A 21,823-nucleotide genomic window follows, 5' to 3' on the forward strand; every position below is an offset into this window, starting at 1 on the left:
TTGTAAGTTGATTGATTAAAAAATTGAGGTCTACATACACAAGAGCGAAACAGATGTTATTTATTGTCATTATTTAAGTGAAATGTCCCAATGCACTTCATGAGGGTGTTGTAAGATAAAATTTTGACACACTACCAATGAAATACTAGCAGCGATAATCAATATGTCAGTCAAAATATTATGTTTTAAAGAATATCCAAAAAGAGTGATGAAAAAGGGGGGATAATTTTGTTTTTTGATCACTCTAATCAAAGTACATGATCTCAAGCTCCTCCGTGTCAAGATTCATTTGCCAGTTTTTTGACTAATCTATTTGTATCTCTTTGCAAATTCACAACACCCTCATCACAACATGCCCTTCCATCTATGTTCATGTTACTGGCCAACTTGGAAATCTTCCATTTTGTTCCTTCCTTCAGGCCATTCATTAATGTAAATGGTAAACATTCAGGGGCCATGGGCTGACCCCTGGGGTGCTTCACTTGTTACATCCCTTCAGCCTGAAAAGAACCCATTTATTTCAAGCCCTTTGTTTTCCATGTGCCACCCAGCCTTCAATCCATGCTACCACATTTCCTCCAAACCCCTGGACTCTTAGTTGAGGTGCCAGACTCTTATGATGCATCTTGCCAAATGCTCTTTAGAAATCTAAATACATTGCATCGACAGGTTCTCCTTTATCAACACCACCTGCCATACCATCAAAGAATTCCATGTTGACTAGTCTTGATGTTATTCAACTTGCCTAAATCATTAGTTATTTCATTGAGTATCAACTCTATCACTTTGCCAGCAATAGAAGTTAAACGAACTGGCCTTTAGTTCCCTACAGTCTGTCTTCCTCCTTTTACGACCAAAAGTCAAGTTGGCTGTTTTTGAATCTTCTTTACTTGTTTGTTTCAGTTTCCACAAAGTTCCAAGAACTTTCAAGAGGTTCAAGGCCAGCTGAACGAGGCAGCAGTTGGTTTGAATCAGTCAGCCAACGAATTGGTGCAGGCATCCCGTGGAAATACGCAAGATCTGGCAAAGGCATCTGGTAAATTTGGCAAAGACTTCAATGAACTCCTCCAGGCTGGTGTTGAAATGGCTGGACAATCCAAGGTAAGAAGATAAAGTAAAGAGGGAAAAGCAAGTTTTGAGTCTGGTAGATTTGAGCATTCAGAGGTGTCTCGTGTATCAAAACCCTGATAATTTAGACTTTTTGATACATTAAGTAGTTTATAAGATGTTTCATTGAATTCAACAGTAAGGCCTACAACATTTTCTTGCCATTTTATTTACTGTTTAGTGAGTTAACGAAATTTGATTTACTAATTTTGATGAGGAAGTGGAAGGGTGGTTTAGTAAGTCTGCAGATGACATGAAGATTGGAGGTGTTGTGGATAGTGTAGAAGGTTGTCCTAATTTATAACAGGATATAGGCAAGATGCCAAGTTGGGCAAAGAAGTGGCAGGTAGAATTCAGTTTTTAAAAGAATGAAGTGGTAAACTTTGGAAGCTGAGCTTGAATGTGGAGTACAAAGTTAAAATGGCAGGATTCTTAGCATGGTGGAGGAACAAAGGAATCTTGGGGTCCAAGCACATAGATCTCTCAAAGTAGCTCACATGTTGATAGGGTGGTTAAGAGGGTTTATGGTGTGATGGCCTTCATCAGCTGGGGATGGAGTTCAAGAGTGCAAGGTTTCAGCTCTATAAGATGGAGTATTGTGTTCACTTCTGTTTGCCTTATTATAGGAAGAATCTGAACATTAGAGAGGGTACAGAGCAGATTTTCCAGGTTGCTATTTGGAATATTGTGACATATCTTAGGAAAGGTTGAGTGAGCTGGGGCTTTTCTCTGGAATGAAGGAGAAAGAAAGGCAATTTGATAGAGATGTTTGCGATTGAGAGGTTTAGACAGAGTGGACAGCCAGCACCTGTTTTGCCAGGGTGGCAGTGACCAATATCAGGGGGCATGAGGTTAAGGTGAGTGGAGGAAAGTTTAGGGGAAATGTCAAAGGTAGGATTTTTAAAAATGCAAAAAAAAATGGTGAGTACCTGAAACAAGTGATCAGATTTGGTGATAGAGGTTTAAATAGAGATAATTAAGAGATATTTGTATAAATGGAGCAATTGTTGTGTAACAGAAGCCTGATGATCCGAACACTACTGCAGTGTGAGGTGGTCAGATGCCAACATCTGCAGCAATGAAATTGCAGACAAGAGAAAATCTGCAGATGCTGAAAATCTAAGCAGTACGCACAAAATGCTGGAGGAGCTCAGCAGGCCAGGCAGCATCTCGGAAAAGAATAAACAGCTGACGTTTTGGGCTAAGACCCTTCATCGGTACTGAGGGGAAAAAAAATGAAGTCAGATTAAGAAGGTGAGGGGAGGAAGAGATACAAGGTAGAAGGTGAGAGGTGAAACCAGGAGAGGGAGAAGGGTGAAGTAAAGAGCTGGGAAGTTTATTGGTGAAAGAGGTAAAGAGCTGGAAAAGGGGGGAGTTTGATAGGAGAGGACAGAAGGCCACGGAAGAAAGTGGGGGTGGGGGAGCACCAGAGCCAGGTGATGATAGGTAAGGCGACAAAGTGTGAGGGAAATAGGAATGGTGGGGCGTGGCGGTAATTAGCAGAATTTCAAAAAATCAATGTTCCTGCCATCAGATTGGATGCTACCCAGACAGAATATAAGGTGTTGCTCCTCCAACCTGAGTGTGGCCTCATCGTGGCAGTAGAGGGAGGGCCTGGATTGGCGAGTGGGAATGGGAAATAGAATTAAAATGAGTGGTCACTGGGTGATCCCCCTTTTTCTGGCAAATGGAACGTAGTTGCTCAGCAAAGCGGTCTCCTAATCCACATCAGGTCTCACTGATATACAGCAGGCTACACCAGGAGCACCGGATACAGTAGATGACCCAAACTGACTCGCAGGTGAAGTGTCACCTCACCTGGAAGGACTGTTTGGGGCCCTGAATGATAGTGAGGGAGGAGAGGAGCAGGAGGCACTTGTCTCACGACTGAGATTGTAGGCTCTTTCGTTCAGTTGTGCATGATTGCCAGCGAGAGGGGCATAGTTTGCTATAGAACAGATAGCGATCAAGTACAGTGGTTCCCAGCTGCTTCACTGCATTTCACTTTTGATGTTCAGATTCCAAACCTGGGCTCGTCTGAGATATATCTGTAGGATTTCAGGTCTCACAAATTAAAATACATCTTGGAATACAGCAGGACTGTTTGCTGTTTTACTTTGATTTTTAACTAATTTTAGCTATTCTAACATGTGTACCTCTTAATGCTTGTGTTTTGTTTTCAAATACACGCACAGCTTTTAATTGATTCTTTTGTGATTAGGTATTCTTTAAATTCCTGTCATGTGAAAACACTTCTAATGCCCCATTCATGGTTTAGTAATCATAAATTTATCTTCTTTTGCTAATTGGTTTGCTTTAGACTTTACAGAGTCAAACGCATACATGCTCTGCATTCCAGTATAATGTTTGGAATTGCTGGATCTGACTTTGTGATGAAGTCTCTACTTCACTTTCAGTTTATAATTAAGCCCCACGGATCTTAACTGATAAGACCCAGATTTGGACTCCAATATAAAGAGCTATTTGACCATATCAGTGGAAGAAGCAGAGACGTGTATTCAGTCATGATGCCCTTGTTCCCTCCCCTCCATTAAAATTATCTGACACTCCACACCCTCAGTACAGCCCCCTCCACTGACCCACACCCCCAGTACAGACCCCTGCACTGCCCCACACCCCCAGTACAGACCCCTGCACCGCTCCACATCCCCAGTACAGCCCCCTCCACTGCCCCACACCCCCAGTACAGCCCCCTCCACTGCCCCACACCCCCAGTACAGCCCCCTCCACTGCCCCACACCCCCAGTACAGACCCCTGCACTGACCCACATCCCCAGTACAGACCCCTGCACCGCTCCACATCCCCAGTACAGCCCCCTCCACTGCCCCACACCCCCAGTACAGCCCCCTCCACTGCCCCACACCCCCAGTACAGCCCCCTCCACTGCCCCACACCCCCAGTACAGACCCCTGCACTGACCCACACCCCCAGTACAGACCCCTGCACCGCTCCACATCCCCAGTACAGCCCCCTCCACTGCCCCACACCCCCAGTACAGCCCCCTCCACTGCCCCACACTCCCAGTACAGACCCCTGCACCGCTCCACATCCCCAGTACAGCCCCCTCCACTGCCCCACACCCCCAGTACAGCCCCCTCCACTGCCCCACACCCTCAGTACAGCCCCCTCCACTGACCCACACCCTTCAGTACAGCCCCCTCCACTGCCCCACACCCTCAGTACAACCCCCTCCACTGCCCCACACCCTCAGTACAGCCCCCTCCACTGCCCCACACCCCCAGTACAGACCCCTCCACTGCCCCACACCCTCAGTACAGCCCCCTCCACTGACCCACACCCCCAGTACAGCCCCCTCCACTGCCCCACACCCCCAGTACAGACCCCTCCACTGCCCCACACCCTCAGTACAGCCCCCTCCACTGCCCCACATCCTCAGTACAGCCCCCTCCACTGCCCCACACCCTCAGTACAGACCCCTCCACTGCCCCACATCCTCAGTACAGACCCCTCCACTGCCCCACATCCTCAGTACAGCCCCCTCCACTGCCCCACACCCCCAGTACAGGCCCCTCCACTGCCCCACACCCCCAGTACAGACCCCTGCACCGCTCCACATCCCCAGTACAGCCCCCTCCACTGCCCCACACCCCCAGTACAGCCCCCTCCACTGCCCCACACCCTCAGTACAGCCCCCTCCACTGACCCACACCCTTCAGTACAGCCCCCTCCACTGCCCCACACCCTCAGTACAGCCCCCTCCACTGCCCCACACCCCCAGTACAGACCCCTCCACTGCCCCACACCCTCAGTACAGCCCCCTCCACTGACCCACACCCCCAGTACAGCCCCCTCCACTGCCCCACACCCCCAGTACAGACCCCTCCACTGCCCCACACCCCCAGTACAGACCCCTCCACTGCCCCACACCCTCAGTACAGACCCCTCCACTGTCCCACACCCTCAGTACAGCCCCCTCCACTGCCCCACATCCTCAGTACAGACCCCTCCACTGCCCCACACCCCCAGTACAGCCCCCTCCACTGCCCCACACCCTCAGTACAGACCCCTCCACTGCCCCACACCCCCAGTACAGCCCCCTCCACTGCCCCACACCCTCAGTACAGACCCCTCCACTGCCCCACACCCTCAGTACAGACCCCTGCACCGCTCCACATCCCCAGTACAGCCCCCTCCACTGCCCCACACCCTCAGTACAGACCACTCCACTGCCCCACATCCCCAGTACAGACCCCTCCACTGCCCCACATCCCCAGTACAGCCCCCTCCACTGCCCCACACCCTCAGTACAGCCCCCTCCACTGCCCCACATCCTCGGTACAGCCCCCTCCACTGCCCCACATCCTCAGTACAGCCCCCTCCACTGCCCCACACCCCCAGTACAGCCCCCTCCACTGCCCCACACCCTCAGTACAGCCCCCTCCACTGCCCCACACCCTCAGTACAGCCCCCTCCACTGCCCCACATCCCCAGTACAGCCCCCTCCACTGCCCCACACCCCCAGTACAGCCCCCTCCACTGCCCCACACCCTCAGTACAGCCCCCTCCACTGCCCCACACCCTCAGTACAGCCCCCTCCACTGCCCCACATCCCCAGTACAGCCCCCTCCACTGCCCCACATCCTCAGTACAGCCCCCTCCACTGACCCACACCCCCAGTACAGCTGCCTCCACTGCCCCACATCCCCAGTACAGCCCCCTCCACTGCCCCACACCCCCAGTACAGCCCCCTCCACTGCCCCACACCCCCAGTACAGCCCCCTCCACTGCCCCACACCCCCAGTACAGCCCCCTCCACTGCCCCACATCCCCAGTACAGCCCCCTCCACTGACCCACATCCCCAGTACAGCCCCCTGCACTAACTCAATACAGAGGTGTTTACACTTTGCTTTGTATTTGCAGCCAAGCTGCTGGGATGAGGTGCTTGGAACCATCGTTCTAGCCATTATATTTGCAAAACTTGGCAAGCTACTGGGAAGGTGACCCTCCCGGTAGCTTGGCAAGTTTTGGGACCTTCTATAAACCTAGCGTCAAATGTCTGAGAAGATGGCAAAGAGGGCAACATTATTAATGCTTCAGATAGTTCTGATTTACTTTGATCTGTATTTTGAATGTCAGCATTCAGATGTACAAGGAATTATACTTCAGTTTTTCACTCTTTGTAATTCTGCAGGACAAAGAAGACCAGGCTCAGGTAATTGGAAACCTGAAGAGCATCTCAATGTCATCCAGCAAACTCCTCCTGGCAGCCAAGGCACTCTCTGCTGATCCAACAGCTCCCAACATCAAGAACCAACTTGCTGCAGCTGCACGGTAAATGGGGAAAGCTTGTTTCACTTCCTTAAACGGACAAGTGTCTGCAATCCAGTGCTTTCCCTTGGCACGTTGCACTAAATCTGCACACTGACTGTCTTAGGAAGCAAAAATGGAACTTGCAAAACAAATAAAACTCAAATTGCAGAAGTTGGAATAAAGGCAAAAGCTGCTGAAAATGCAGGGTAGCTTGAACGGCAATTGAGAACAGCATTTGTTTTCAAGTAAGCTGTTTTAAAATAGGGAATGGCATGTAAGGTTAAAATGGCTCTTCCTTTCAGGACATTTTTAATATCCCACACAACAAAAGATTATTAATGGTGACACTAAATTGTATCACAAGAGATTCTGCAGATGCTGGAATTCCAGAGTAACACACACAAAATGCTGAAGGATCTCAGCAGGTCAGGCAGCATCTATGGAATGGAATAAAGAGTCGACATTTTGGGCCAAGATCCTTATGAAGGGTCTCGGAGAGAAACAAAGTTTGTTTATTCTCCCTGTGGACACGTTGGTTTACCCCCAACGTGCTCCAGTTTCCTCCCACATTCCTAAGACACACAGGCTAGGGTTAGTAAGTTGTGGGCAGGTTATGTTGGCGGCAGAGGCATGGTGACACTTGCAGATCCTCAGCTGAGTTGGTCGTTAACACAAACAAAATCAGATTTCACTGTATGTTTCGATGCACGTGTGACATTTTTGTTTGAAAAGCTAACAGCTAATTCATTAATGAATTCCTTTGCTGATGGGTGGCTCCTAAATTAGGCAAAGTGGTGCATGTTTTCCAGGAAATTACTGTAAACTTTTATTGTCTGAGTGTAGTAACGTACTGCAGGAGCAGGTTAGTGCAGGACCTTTTTTGTTTTGAGAATATGACCCACTTCTCAGTAAATTTCACTGAAATAATGTCAGCGATTTATAAAAGTGTCATTTCCGTGCCTGAAGTTTGAACAATCTTAATTCTAGACTGCAGGTGACATCATTTGAATAGTTTCCTTCCCACTCTTGCTGTAGATTGCCCTCTAGCAGAAGTGTATTGAGATGCATTGTGTCATCAAAAATTGAGAACGGTACTCGTCTGGCCATTGATAAACCAGGCATGCTGTTGTGAATAGTAAATTCACTTCAAACCATAGGCAAATTATCATTAAAGTAGTTTGAAATAGTTTGAACCAATTTGTCAGCTGAATTAAATTCAGGCCTAACTACTCAGCCATCATTTTGCAAATACCAACAATTTGGAACTGAATGTAAGACTTTATTATGAAGTCCATACACAAATTAGTACACCTGTGGCAAGTAATGTTTGATGTTTTTCTCTGCTGCAGAGCTGTGACAGACAGCATTAATCAGTTGATTACCATGTGTACACAGCAGGCCCCTGGACAGAAGGAATGTGATAATGCTCTCCGTGAACTTGAGGTAGGTGATTAAATACTTCACTTTTCACTGTTTTTATCTGAACTTCCAAATTTCCTCGGTGGATTTTGTTTCTAAAGCTACAATGTCGGCATAACTTCTTAGTTTATTATGAAGCATGACATACCAAGAAAGTGACAGTTATATTTTTTGCATATGTCATGATTTTTTTTTCACATTGGCATGTCTTCTCTTTACCGTACACAACGTCTTTGTAGGAGGATCCTCACAGCTTGTTAAGTACAGGTGGTAAATGGTGCTGGCATCCTGCGGTCCGATTTAGGAATTAAATATTTTGAACAGATAGATTAATCTGACGCAGAGAAGCAGTTAAATTTTTCAGAGTGTAAACATCAAAAATAGAATTTATAAACACAAGATCCTCCAGATGCTGGAAATGTTGAATAATGCACACAAAATGCTGGAGGAACTCAGCAGGTCACACAGCATCTGTGGAGGAGCATAAACATTTTGGGTCATGGACCTTCAGCAGGACTGGAATGGAAGGGACAAAAGAAAAGAAGATAGGGGAGGGGAAGGAGTACAACTGGCAGGTGAATGGTGAGACCAGGTGAGGAGGAAGTTGCTTGCATGAGGTAAGAGTCTGGGAGCTAATAGGTGGAAGAGGTAAGGGGCTAAAGGAGGAATCTGATTTTTAAAAAAAAGGACAGTGGACCATTGAAGAAAGGGAAGCAGGGGGGCTAGCAGAGGGAAGGGATGGCAGGTTCAGCGAAGAAAAGAGGTAAAAGGGGAAACAGAGTGGGGAATGGAAGGGGGAGGGAAACTTCCCTGAAGTTAGAGAAATTGTTGTTTATGAGAGCCGGCTGAGGCGCCCTGACAGAATAGGAGGTGTAGCTCCTCCGACCAGAAACAGAATTATACTGTTCTTTTAGAGTGCAGTTTCAAAAGAAATTTATGAAAGAAAGAACCCTGGTTAGACACTGTGACTGTTACGTTTTGGACAGTATAATTAATAACAAGGCGCAGCACTTGCTACTGTTTTCAAGCCCAGTCAGGGAAGGCTGTTAAACACTCCTCAGGTCAGCTACCCACAGAAGTTAGTCTTACCTTGTGCCTGCTCCCACGCACCCCTCATACAAACTCTTCTCCCTCCTGCTGTCTGGGAAAAGGCACCGAAGCATTCGGGCTATCACGACCAGACTATGTAACAGTTTCTTCCCTCAAGCTATCAGACTCCTCAATACCCAGAGCCTGGACTGACACCTTGCCCTACTGTGCCTATTGTCCTGTTTATTATTTATTGTAATGCCTGCACTGTTTTGTGCACTTTATGCAGTCCTGGGTAGGTCTGTAGTCTAGTGTAGTTTTTTGTGTTGTATTACGTAGTTCAGTGTAGTTTTTGTATTGTTTCATGTAGCACCATGGTCCTGAAACACATTGTCTCATTTTTATTGTGTACCGTACCAGCAGTTATGGTCGAAATGACAATAAAAAGTAACTTGAACTTAATCAACTAAACAGTCACTACTGCCCCACGTTGCCCTCACCACAGAAACGGCAAGTCTGTGGATAAAGGGGATCATTTCCTATGTCGCTGGAGACGTCACTGAGCAAAGACAGACACTGATGATGAAATTCACCAGTGCTGTCAGTGTACCATTACAGCTCATAGTCAGCTTAGGGAGAGGGTACTTGAAGACTCACATCACAAAGCCAGCACCAACCTCCTGCTCTACATCAGAGAGCTCAGGTAACTACAGAGGTGATTTACTAGGATGCTGCCTGGATTGAAGAGCATGTCTTATGAGGAAAAAGTTGAGCGAGTTGGAGCTTTACTGTCAGCGTGAAAGAGGATGAGAGACAACTTGATACAAGTGTATAAGTTATAAGAGGCATAGACACAGTGGGCAGCGTGCGTCCTTTCCCGTGGCAGCAATAGAGGACGGGCTTTGGAGATGGTTGAAGGAAAGTATAGGGGAGACGTCAGAGGTAGGTTTCTTTTTACACAGAGTGATAAGTGAGTGGATTGCACTGACGGGGGTGGTGGTAGAAGAGATACATTTGGGACATTTAAGAGACTTAGGATAGTCACAAGGATGAAAAAATAGAGGGCTATGTGGGATGGAAGGGTTAGATTGACCTTGGAGTAGGATAAAGGGTTGGCACAACATCGTGGGCCAAAGGACTTGTACTATGCTGCACCATTCTATGTAACCTGGTATGCTTAAAAGGCGGGTAGGAGATGAGTTTCTGTGCTGAAAGGGAGTGCAGGAACCGGATTGCTAATGAGGAACTGGGGCCGTATTGAATTTCAAACATTCGTGGTAAACGTAACCTGCAGAGCCACATGCTGAACCAGTAAGAATTCTGAATGGTTGGATAGCAAATTATCAGTAAATTGCCATCCACAATTCTATAGATTTATGAACAAAACCAAGTTTTATTGGGTCTTCCTGTTGCTGCATTGCAGATCTACCTTGTCAATGATCTCCTGTCTGTCTTATAGTCTTTTTGAAAGCACAGTGCTTGATACCTGAGCTGCCTTCGAACAAGGAAGAATGCCCCAAACAAAATTTGATAATCACTCAAATCATGTAGCATTCTTGATCCTGGTCACAAGCATAAGGATTTTAAGGACTCAGTGTCAGTATGCGTGCAGAGCTAACATGGTGAGGACAGAAATGGACCTAGTAGCATTTAGAGAACTGATGACAGTGAACGTAGGCAGGCTAAACTGACATATTTCATGTTTCATTGTGCAGCACAAGTTTGGTTGAACTCTAATGACATTTTATCGTACTGCTGCTGTACTAATCTAATGAATGATTAAATGTCAACTGTTTTTCTTTTGCAGACTGTCCAAGGAATGCTTGACAACCCCACCGAAGCTGTCAATGACTTGTCGTACTTTGATTGCATTGACAGTGTGATGGAAAATTCCAAGGTACTAAAGTGAATATTTTGAAGAATAGTCGTTAGCTACTAGCCATTTCAGCTTGGACTTTTTTGTGTTTAAATGACTGTCTTTGTTTAAAAGTTGATGGCCTATGATTTTTAAGGTGTCATTATTATTAAATATGGTTTGCTGTGCAATTCACCCCTTAACTCAAGGGTTCCCAACCTGGGGTCAACAGACTCTTACTTAACGGTATTGGTCAATAGCATAAAAATGTTGGGAACGCCTGCTTTAACTGGTGAATTCCTTTTGAAAGTACACTTTACTTACAAGAGTTAAATGTTAATATAAAACTTCAGTTTGCTTGATTTATGTTAGGCACTATTCAGTTAGTAACGCATAAGAATGGTTAAAAACTATTATTGCAGTCTGCAATAATAGCAGCTTTTCCTTAATTCAGATTTTCTTTTCCTTTGATTTTTCAGGGTAAACTGAAGAGAGGGAATCTTTCAATCATTTCTTTCTAGTTTACAGAATGTTGTTTTCAACCTTGTAGGCTTTGAGATTGATATTTTAACTGAATAGGTTTAACTTTAACTTTAGTTTAAAGCCATTTGTTCTAAATTCTCTTGAGAATTTGTGACAAATTTCACCCCATGTAATGAAACTAAGTCCTAACCGCCGCCCCCCCAAAAAAACTTTTATTACAAAGCACCTTTCATGCCTTTTGGGATTCCTAACAGCCTTGTGCCAACTAATTAACTTCTGATCATTAATAGTTACTTCATAGTTACATGAACACAGTAGGCTGTATATCAAAATCATTGAACAATATTATGAGGAGCATTAATAATGAGTGGAAGGTGCTCTTTCAACATTTGAGAAGCGTCTGGATGTCACTTGACACCCCAGGCCACAGCAGCTACGTATTGCTGGTAAATTGCATTTATACAGATAGGTAATTGGTGATTTGTATGGGCATGGTGGACTGTTTTTGGTGCTGTGGAACTCTATGACCTATTTGATTGCTTTGTTCTGTTATGCTGTTCATATCTGAAGAATGTTGGCCTGAACACCCAAATCTTGGCATCTCTTCCTAATGCATCATGGAACGAGCAAGTAGTCTATCATGTCAGTTGAAAGGTATCTTGCCCAAGGAACGCAACCAGGGTAGATCATTCCAAGCACCTTTCTAGTGAGTCATCAGTGTGTTCCCTCTAAATCTTAAACAGCTTTTCAAAGATCCACTGCCTAAACTAGAAGACTTCTCCAAGGTCTGACTGGCACTTTGACTTTGAGAGAAAATCATTTTATTTTAGCAATATTGTGTAAAGAATTTGAGGAATAGTTGATGAACTGTTTCACTACAAAAGATTGAATTAAAAATAACATTAAGAACTGTGGCTCTGATGTTAAAACTGAAAAATGTTCCTCTTCGGTCTGTTGCTTTATTTTTAGCCTTGCGTGCAAAAATCAGACAACTTAGCATTTTGCCCATTAATTTTTGCGTAGGTTCTTGGAGAGGCAATGGCAGGAATTTCTCACAACGCGAAGAATAGTAATCTACCAGCCTTTGGTGATTCTGTAAGCTCTGGTTCCAAGGCATTGTGTGGACTTACAGAAGCAGCTGCCCAGGTAAACATCAGTTTTAGAAGCATAGTTCTTCAGCACATCAGTTTGTATCTGTGCTGAAAAGATGCAAGAACCATTTTTTTTTTAAATGGACAAGTATCTTGGGTAATGGTTTGTAAGGATGCTGAGTCCTAATTTCTTATGCAGTATTACATCTAAATGGGATTCTATATTTGAATATGGTTATTTGATCTATTTTGTGTTAGACCGTTCTGTGGTAATGCAATCCATAATTAACTAAGCCGTCTTGCATTTTCTTCACTAAAGCTATGTCATTCTAATATTTATCCCTATTTATCTGAAAAATGCTGTGGCCTCTGTCTCAGCTGTCTCTTCCAGTAAGTTTCATACTCCAACAACCCTGTAAATTACTCCTGACTCGCTCCCTGCAGTCTGTAATTATACTAATGTGATAGCTGCTCATTACTGACTCCACAAACAGCCTAAAAAATGGTATTAAACGTCCTTTCAGTTAGCTCTTCAGTGGGCAAAGAGCCAATAGCTGACATTTCTGTTCAGATTCCTCTTAGCATAATCCTGATTAATTTATACTCAGGAATTATAAGGTTATTAACTTCCAGAACATTGGTGCAATGAGAGAGAGAGAGAGAGAGAGAGAGAGAGAGAGAGAGAGAGAGGGGGGGGGAGAGGGAGTGTGTGTAATACTTCTCACTCCTGTACAATCTACTGGTGCTCTCACTCAATCACACAGTCTTCCAAAAGTATAATTAAATCTAATATTGTCAATAAACTTTCATATCATTCCTGTTCTTGAGGTTAAACTATCTGTAAACTCCATTAGGGAAATCCATTATATTTTTTCAAACACAACCCTTTACTAGATTGGGATTGACCTTGGTGAAGTCATCCATTTTATATTGCACACAAATTTTATCTCCTTGTGCTATAATCTACGTAAATTCTAACATATGACAGTTAAAATGAAAAATAATTGTTCACAAATTGGCATCAAGTTATTTAGAAGAGAACCTAGTAATTACAGAGAAGTGATAAAAGGAGTAATCTTGTTGCTTGGTCCTTTAGTTCCTTTTTTAGTGGAATGCTATTACACCATCAGTGACTGGGTTCAATTTCCGCTGCTGTCTGTAAGGAGTTTGTATGTTCTCCCCCTAACCACGTGGGTTTCCTCCATGTGCTCTGGTTTCCTCCCACATTCTGAATATGTGCAGGTTTGTTTAATTGGTCAGGTGTGTAGTTGGGCCAGAGGGCCTGTTTCTGATAAATAAATCAACAAACATTTCCAATCTTTCAAGTATTTGTTTGGATATAATAGTTGTTTGGACATATTCTACTGTTGTTTATTTAGCCACGCTAATGATACATTGGAAAAATAACAAAAAATGCTGAAAATATTCAAAGTAGACAATGGCATTAGGAAAAGTAAATAGAATGAAAGCTTCAAAATGAGGACCTTTCACAAGAATTAGGAAAAGTTAGAAATCGAACTTGTAAGTTGCAGAAAGTAGGGAATAAAAGGCGAGATTGAGAGAGACTGAATGGTGAAAGCTGAAAGAGTGTGGAGATTTATCTGAACAAAATTTGTATGGAAGCCAAATGAAGTCTGAATTACCAGAAGAGGAGGAAAAAAATAAACTGATGAATATCGGAGGTACATTTGAAGAGCTAACATGATTTTCCAGACTTTAATATGTAGTTTGAGTAATTATTCCTTATTTCTTGGGAAATTAGTTAATGCATTAAGAAACATAAATATAATCAGTTAAATTGATTCCTAGCTTACAGGTCTCTTTATTTCATTTCACTCAACTAAATTTTGTAAGACTGGGTATTGTGTGCTGTGGCTTCTTTGGTGTTTGTTTTAATGCTTTTTGTGAAGGAAGTAAATAAAATTTAAGGGACATTCAGTTCCAATCTTTATAAAATTGACAAGAAAGCTTTGCAATTCATATTCTCCACTTCAATTATTAGAAGATCGATGCTTGTGGCAAAAGTATGCAAGAGGACAGAAGTTATGCATCTCCTGAAATATTTTAACAAATCTTGATTTTCAGGCAGCCTACCTTGTAGGAATATCAGATCCAAACAGTCATGCCGGCCAGCAGGGATTAGTAGATCCAGCTCAGTTTGCCCGTGCCAACCAAGCTATCCAGATGGCTTGTCAGAACTTGGTGGACCCAGCCTGTATCCAGACACAGGTAAGATTTGTTCTTGTAGCTACAATATCAGAGAATTCATCTTTTTACAGAGTCACTGGCAAGAAAGTGGTCAATTATCCAGACTCGAACCACTCACTGCATAGGATTTCTGTCGAGTTTTTTTTTGTTTCTTTTGTCATGAGCCCTATCCTAAAATATTTTTGGTTCCTGGTTCTTGATTCTATTTCTTGACTTCTCAAAATGCTCTGTTTTTTTTGAGTGTGTGAAGATTGAGGGAGCTTTTGCCTCATGGCGTTTATTTTTCTCTCTGCAGGTTTTGTCTGCTGCTACCATTGTTGCAAAGCACACCTCTGCACTGTGCAATGCCTGTCGCATGGCCTCCTCCAAGACCTCTAACCCCGTCGCAAAGAGACAGTTTGTGCAGTCCGCGAAAGAAGTGGCAAACAGTACAGCCAATCTCGTGAAGACGATCAAGGTGCGTGTTAGAAAATTCACATTTACAAACAAGCATTTCAGGTCATAACTTGCATGGAGTTGAGTCACAGATGATAAATACATTAGAGCTTGTTACTTTGAAGAAAAGTATATATTGATTTTTTTTTTAAAAAAAATAGATAGCCTAAACTGCACAATAGTGTATGATCTTTTGTAGCTTTAACAATTATTCAGTGGCCACTTTATTAGATACACCTGTATGCTTAATGCAAATATCTTATCAGCCAATCATGTGGCAGCAACCCAAGGCATAAAAGCATGCAGATATGGTCAAAAGGTTCAGTTTTTTTTTTCAGACCAAACATTAGAATGGGGAAAAAATGTGACTTAAATGACTTTGATCGTGGAATGATTGTTGGCGGGGGTGGCTGGAGTTTCTCAGTAACTGACGATCTCCTAGGATTTTCATGCACAACAATCTCTGGAGTTTACAGAGAATGGTGTGATGAACAAAAATATCCAGAGAATGGCAGTTCTGTGGGCAGAAGCACCTTGTTAACGAGAGAGTTCAGAGGAGAATGGCCATACTGGTTCAAGCTGACCAGAAGCGGACAACAATTCAAACGAACCTGCATTACAACATCAGAGCATCTCTGAACGCAGAACACGTCAACCTTGAAACGAATGGTCTACAGCAGTAGAAAGCCACACAGGGTTCCCACTCCTGTACCTAATAAAGTGGCCACTGAGTTCATTATTATTCCCAAAAATATTAAAACTGCTTTACTCTTTTGAAACTATACAGGCCCTTGATGGTGCATTTACGGATGAGAACAGAGAGAAATGCCGAGCTGCCACAGTTCCTCTGATAGAAGCAGTTGAGAATCTGACGGCGTTTGCTTCCAACCCAGAGTTTGTGAGCATTCCAGCTCAAATTAGTCCTGAGGTACAGTAAAAGCCAATTTAATGCATTTCTGAGAAAATGTAACAGGAGTGGGATGGAACATTTGGCTTGTGGTTGAACTTTTACCTTGGTACCAGTTTCCTGCACCAGTTCCATGTTCTTTGATTCTGGAAGTCTGAGAATATATTGATCTATATTCAGTGACTGAACTTTCGCATCCCCCTTTACCATGCTGTCAGATGCTCATTATCCCTATCATATAATGTCCAATCTTGGTGTCAATGAATTCAGCTATGAATATTGTATGTCTTCAATTACAATGCACTACAAAACTACTAATCAATTCTTTAACTGTTAACTAAGTGTACAATTAATGACACTAACACTATTTCTTTTTCATCTTACACGGTGGCGTACACAGTAGCATAGTGGTTAGCATGATGCTTTACAGTACAGGCAACCTGGGTTCAGTTCCCGCTGCTGCCTGTAAGGAGTTTATATGTTCCCTCCAGGACCACATGGGTTTCCTCCAGCTGCTCCGATTTCCTCAACGGACTGGCAGGTTAAATGGTCGTGTAAGTTGCCCTAGGCTAGGATTGGGGGATTGCTGGGAGGCATTGCTCATAGGCCCTTCCGGCCCTTCTCTGCACCGTACCCCAATAAATAAATAAGCAACAAACAAGGAATAAATAAAAATGGAGGGTGGCTCTTCGGCCCATCAACTTTATCCTGGTCTTGTGAGCATTCATTCTCTCTCTCACTCTGCCCGCTATCCCTCCCCCTCACTCTCCCTCCCTCCCCCCTCACTCTCCCATCAACACCCCCCGCTCTCCCTCTGACCCCCCACCCGCTCTCTCCTGGCATGTTCCCCTGAACAGTGCCCCCCCCCCCCCCCCCCCCACCCATCTGGAACAGTGCTGTGTTTCAATGACAAACTCACATCAATAGCAGCACATCTTTAGAAGGCAGGAGGAAACTAGAGCACCTGGTTGAAACTGAAGCTGCCTGCCACAGGAAGAATGTGCAGACGTCAGTGGAGGTCAGAATTGATCATGGGTCGCTGGCGACACCACTGTTTGAAATGGAATGACTCAGAATTTCTTGTAGCTGTGGATTACATCATTCTCAGGATAATGCAGCACTTTTGCTGCAGAATTTGAATTGGATTAATTATCTAGAATTCAGAACTGAACTATTAGTAAAGAGGACTACAGAGTTAAAGAACATTTCTAATTCCTTAATGCCCTTCAAGGAAGGAAAAGGACCACTCAGATATCCAGTGTGGTTGGCTCTGAGAAAACACTAAGTTGAAGGGCAGTCACGGGTGAATAACAAACGTCAGGCCAGCAAAGTATCCAGACCCTGAAACATGAATAAAATTGAAATCTGCTCCCATGGTGATTTTGATGAGTCAATCACTTTAATTTGGTACTTTCCTCTAAAGCTGGATAAATATTTTAGATTTCAAAAACCTGTTTTGAGGTGCTGGAAGCAGACAGATCTAAGTATTCTTGAGCAAGTCAAGTCACTTTTATTGTCATTTCGACCATAACTGCTGGTACAGTACATAGTAAAAATGAGACAACGTTTTTCAGGACCATGGTGTTACATGACACAGTGCAAAAACTAGACTGAACTACGTAAAAAAACAACACAGAAAAAAAACTACATGAGACTACAGACCTACCCAGGACTGCATAAAGTGCACAAAACAGTGCAGGCATTACAATAAGTAATAAACAGGACAATAGGGCAAGGTGTCAGTCCAGGCTCTGGGTATTCTGCACATTATGCGATAGCAAGGATGTGAAATTTAGAATTTGTGCAGTCAGCATTTTACAATGGAAGGCAGTACATTTTTCTGTAGATCTCTAAAGGTAATGGCCACTGCTGGGTGATGGCATGCATATGGTCAACACTTGACCAAAAAGTTACACAGTCTCAATGCAGGTGAGCAAAGGAAGGTACTTTTCAGCCCTGAAGTTATTATGAATAATTTACAGTACTTGCCCACACGAGGGTGCCAAATCTCCAACTAAACTATTGACTGCTCTTTTTTCTTACCAATACCAAAAAAATGCATCAGTCGTACAATTCACTTAAAATTGTTTGCCTATGTTTGGTGTTTTTTGTGCAGGGTCGTAATGCTATGGAGCCCATAGTTGTGGCTGCAAAGACAATGCTAGATAGTTCAACTGGCCTTATTCAAACTGCTCGCGCTCTCGCCGTAAACCCCAAAGACCCACCAAAATGGTCTGTGTTGGCTGGACATTCCCGAACTGTGTCTGATTCTATCAAGAAGCTCATTACTTCCATCAGGTACATGCCCCTATTTAATGTTAGTTTTAATACCGAACATTTAAAAGTAAAAGTGGGCTTGTATCAAAGTTTCACTTGGTTTTAGTTCAACTTGATATGGAGTCTAATCTCAGTTGCCTGTTAGTTGATAATTGCATTTTTTTTTTTAAAAATCAGGCACTGTATTATGTCTTTGAGATTTACCTAACTCTAAATAACTTCCAAGTTTTCTTTTCTTGATTGTGACATTGCAATACATTTCCAGTTTTATTATGGCTTCTTGTATCTGTTGTGCGCACTGTTCCATCTGAATGTCTATTTCTGTCTTTAACCTTTTAAGGAATTTTGCTGCACTGTTGAAAATATTCGGTTTTAACTAAGGGCAATTAATTAAGTTAATTAATCTTTGCAGCAAGTTTACATATTGAGAGATTTGTGTGTGATCTATGTTTAAAAATAGAGCTGTACCAACTTTAAAAATTATTTAATTGACCACGTTATTCCACATTGTTAATACGTTTGCTATTTTTGTGTTGTCTTTGAATAATGAACCATCCCCTATTTTAACTCGTTATCAATAATTACTTGAAAAATATGGCTAAGATTTTTTTTTCCCTATTTAGCCCCATTCACGAGGCTTTGCCAAAGTCAAAAGTGTACCTGGAATCAGCAAAGTCTGTCACCTTGAGCTACATACAAGTTTTGGTCCACTGCGCTTGAAACCCCTGTGTAATGTTCTAGTTTATATTTATAGAGACACGCTGCACTTATACAGCATTAACTTGCTGTTGTACAGCTTAAGTTACGGTGAAGCCATTACTTGGCAGAGTCAAATTCACTGTATGGTTAAACTTCTTTCTCTCAAGGAAAGTTTTACATCGAGGATCCCAAATAAAGTTGATGCCAATTAGAAGCAAGAGGAGAACTTAACATTTAGTGGAAAGTGAAGTCATACACAATGGGAAGAAAGGTGGTTGTGATTGTTTGAGCCCACTCGACGTAGCTCCAGGAGTCCCTGAGAGCAGTGTTCTTGGCCCAACCATCTGCAACAGCTTTTTCAGCATTCTTTGCCTTCTTTCTTTCCAGTCCTGATCAAGGGTCTTGGACCAAAATGTTGACCCTTTATTCCTCTCCATAGATGCTGCCTGACCTGCTGAAATTCCTGGTGCATTTTGTGTGTGTTACTCGGGATCTCCATCATCTTCAGAACCTCTTGTATTTCATATCAGACCTACCTGAGCAGGGCATTCATTCTAGGATTAGGAAGTTGTATGACACAGTCAGGGGCTCTCGGGGTGTACTGGATTAAAATATTTTTAATATACATTCAGATTCATCTGTTTAAACATTGAGAAAGCTAATATTGGTACTAAAATGATGCTGGACTTGTATTCTGTGTTTCCTTTAAATGGATATATGTGTAGTGAGTGTTGTGTCATCCTTGATTTATAGAGAGAGTGTGGATATTTTGTAACAATTACAGATTTTTATTTGATGTCACAATACATTAACAGATGCTTTTTCCGTCTATTTCAGAGACAAAGCTCCCGGACAAAGGGAGTGTGATGAAGCCATTGAGGTTCTCAACCGATGCATCAGAGATGTCGACCAGGCATCTTTGGCAGCAATTAGTCAGCAGCTGGCCCCACGAGAAGACCGCTCCCAAGAGGTAATCAGCAAATATTTACCCCTTACAAAATACTGGAGGAACTCAGAAACTCAGGCTGCATCTATGGAAATGAATAGAGTCGGCCTTTCGGGCTGAGACCCTTCTTCAGGACTGCAGACTTGAACAAGGGTCTTAGCCTGAAACATTGGCTATCTATTCATTTCCACAAATGCTGTCCGACCTGGTGAGTTCCTCCAGCAATTTCTGTGTTTTGCATTTGGATTTCCAGCATCTGCAGACTTCCTTGCAGTTTTTAAATATTTACCTAATTTGTGATGCTTCTGCACCTAGGTTATTTCATTTTAAATGAATGTTGTAGCTGATGCAAAAGTATGAAATTACAGACTTATCCTTCTTTATTCTCCCTGATATTTTACCCTATCCCACCCCACCACTTTCCTGTAGTTAAAGCCTGTGAGCTTTTTCCCCAATTTTGTTAAAATGCACTGAAACGCAAACTGTTTGTCTCTTGATGCTCCATGGCATCCTGAATGTTTCAGCCTTTCCGTTTTAATTTTGTTGTTTTAAGACTTAGTTCCATTAAGCATTTGAAACATCATTTCACTGTACTCTAATGATGAAAATTGAATGATATTGTGCAGAAATGTCGTGGGAAAGATTGGAACGTCAATCAATTTCTTCAGGGTACAGCAGTTATCTTCAAGTGGCTAAGGAGCCCTGCATAAGCTGACTTTGTACCAGTTTATTGCAAAGCAGTGTGACCACAGAACTAAGAATGCTTGGGCCTGGGGCTGGCGCATTAGGGGACTGACTGAGGACAAAACATTAAAAACTGTACATGCAGATCCTTGTATGACAATTAGAGTATAATTCAGTATAGAGTGGCAACAATGGAGCAGAACTGGCAGTCTCACCTGAATCAATCGGGTGCAAATTACAGTGCCTCTATAGATACTTGAGTGCACAGTCTAGGCTGATAGTTTAAAATTGGTGTGGTGGCATCCGTCGGTCTCGAGAGACCATGGATCTGCACCCGGAGTTTCCAGGGCGCAGGCCTGAGCAGGGTTGTATGGGAGACTGGCAGTTGCCCAAGCTGCAGGCCTTCCCCTCTCCACGCCACCGATGTTGTCCAAGGGAAGGGCACTAGGACCCATGCAGCTTGGCACCGGTGACGTCGCACAGCAATGTGTTGTTAAGTGCCTTGCTCAAGGACACAAACACTCTGCCTCAGCTGAGGCTCGAACCAGTGACCTTCAGGTTACTAGTCTGATGCCTTGCCCACTAGGCCACGCGCCAACACAGTTTAAAATTTGGAAATTGTTATACTGCTAAAACTGTTGTCTTGGTGGATAGAACATTAAACAAATCATTTGCATGAAAATGATTCATTATTTTGAAAAAGACCAGATTCTGCAATCTACAGACTCGCGTTCAAGGACTCATTACAACTTAAGCTCTCTATTACTTTTATTTGTAGTTTTTCTTTTCGCATGGGCCTTTGTCTGTTTATGTATAGTTTGTCTTAAAATTCTATTGATTATTTTTTTCTATTGATTATATTTGTAAATGCCAGCAAGAAAATTGAACCTGTACATACTTAGATAATAAAATTACTTTGAACTTTCAATACATATCCCTAAGCCAGCAACACTATAAAACAAAAAAAAAAGTGTGTGGCTCCTTCCCCTCCCCCCCCCCCCCCCCCCCCCCCTTATTCTTGCTTCTTTCCCTTCCTTCCGGTCTTGGCCCAAAACGTTGACTCTATGACTCTATTCCTCTCCATAAATGCTGCCTGACCTGCTGAGTTCCTCCAGCATTATGTGTCTATTACTCGATTTCCAGCATCTGCAGAATCTTTTGTGTTTATTGCAATTTGCTGTGCAGAGTTTGTCTGATATTTTGTTTTATGCTCCTGACTATACCTCAACATTCAATTGGCTGAAAAGCACATTATGATGTCTTGCCTTTGTGGAAGGCAACCTGTAAGTAAGAAGACAAGAGACTGCAGATGCTGTAATTTGCAGCAAAAATCAAACTGCTGGAGAACAGACCAGGCAGCATCTGTGGAGGCAAAAGAATAGTTAACAT

At 43.3% G+C, this 21,823-nt stretch overlaps 1 protein-coding gene across 3 annotated transcripts in view; it reads left to right on the plus strand.

Annotated features, from left to right (window-relative positions):
* The window catches only part of tln1 (talin 1), a 230,754-nt gene that overhangs the window by 174,357 nt on the left and 34,574 nt on the right, over window positions 1-21,823 (plus strand). For all 3 annotated transcript variants that reach the window (XM_073064264.1, XM_073064267.1, XM_073064265.1), the window contains 10 exons: window positions 904-1,101; window positions 6,283-6,422; window positions 7,751-7,844; window positions 10,657-10,746; window positions 12,211-12,333; window positions 14,364-14,507; window positions 14,782-14,943; window positions 15,709-15,849; window positions 17,945-18,126; window positions 19,642-19,774. In XM_073064264.1, coding sequence (XP_072920365.1) covers window positions 904-1,101; window positions 6,283-6,422; window positions 7,751-7,844; window positions 10,657-10,746; window positions 12,211-12,333; window positions 14,364-14,507; window positions 14,782-14,943; window positions 15,709-15,849; window positions 17,945-18,126; window positions 19,642-19,774 — 1,407 coding nt within the window. The remainder of the gene's footprint in view (window positions 1-903; window positions 1,102-6,282; window positions 6,423-7,750; window positions 7,845-10,656; window positions 10,747-12,210; window positions 12,334-14,363; window positions 14,508-14,781; window positions 14,944-15,708; window positions 15,850-17,944; window positions 18,127-19,641; window positions 19,775-21,823) is intronic.

Source organism: Hemitrygon akajei, chromosome 13 (assembly GCF_048418815.1).
Source record: "Hemitrygon akajei chromosome 13, sHemAka1.3, whole genome shotgun sequence".
Lineage (NCBI taxonomy): Eukaryota > Metazoa > Chordata > Chondrichthyes > Myliobatiformes > Dasyatidae > Hemitrygon > Hemitrygon akajei.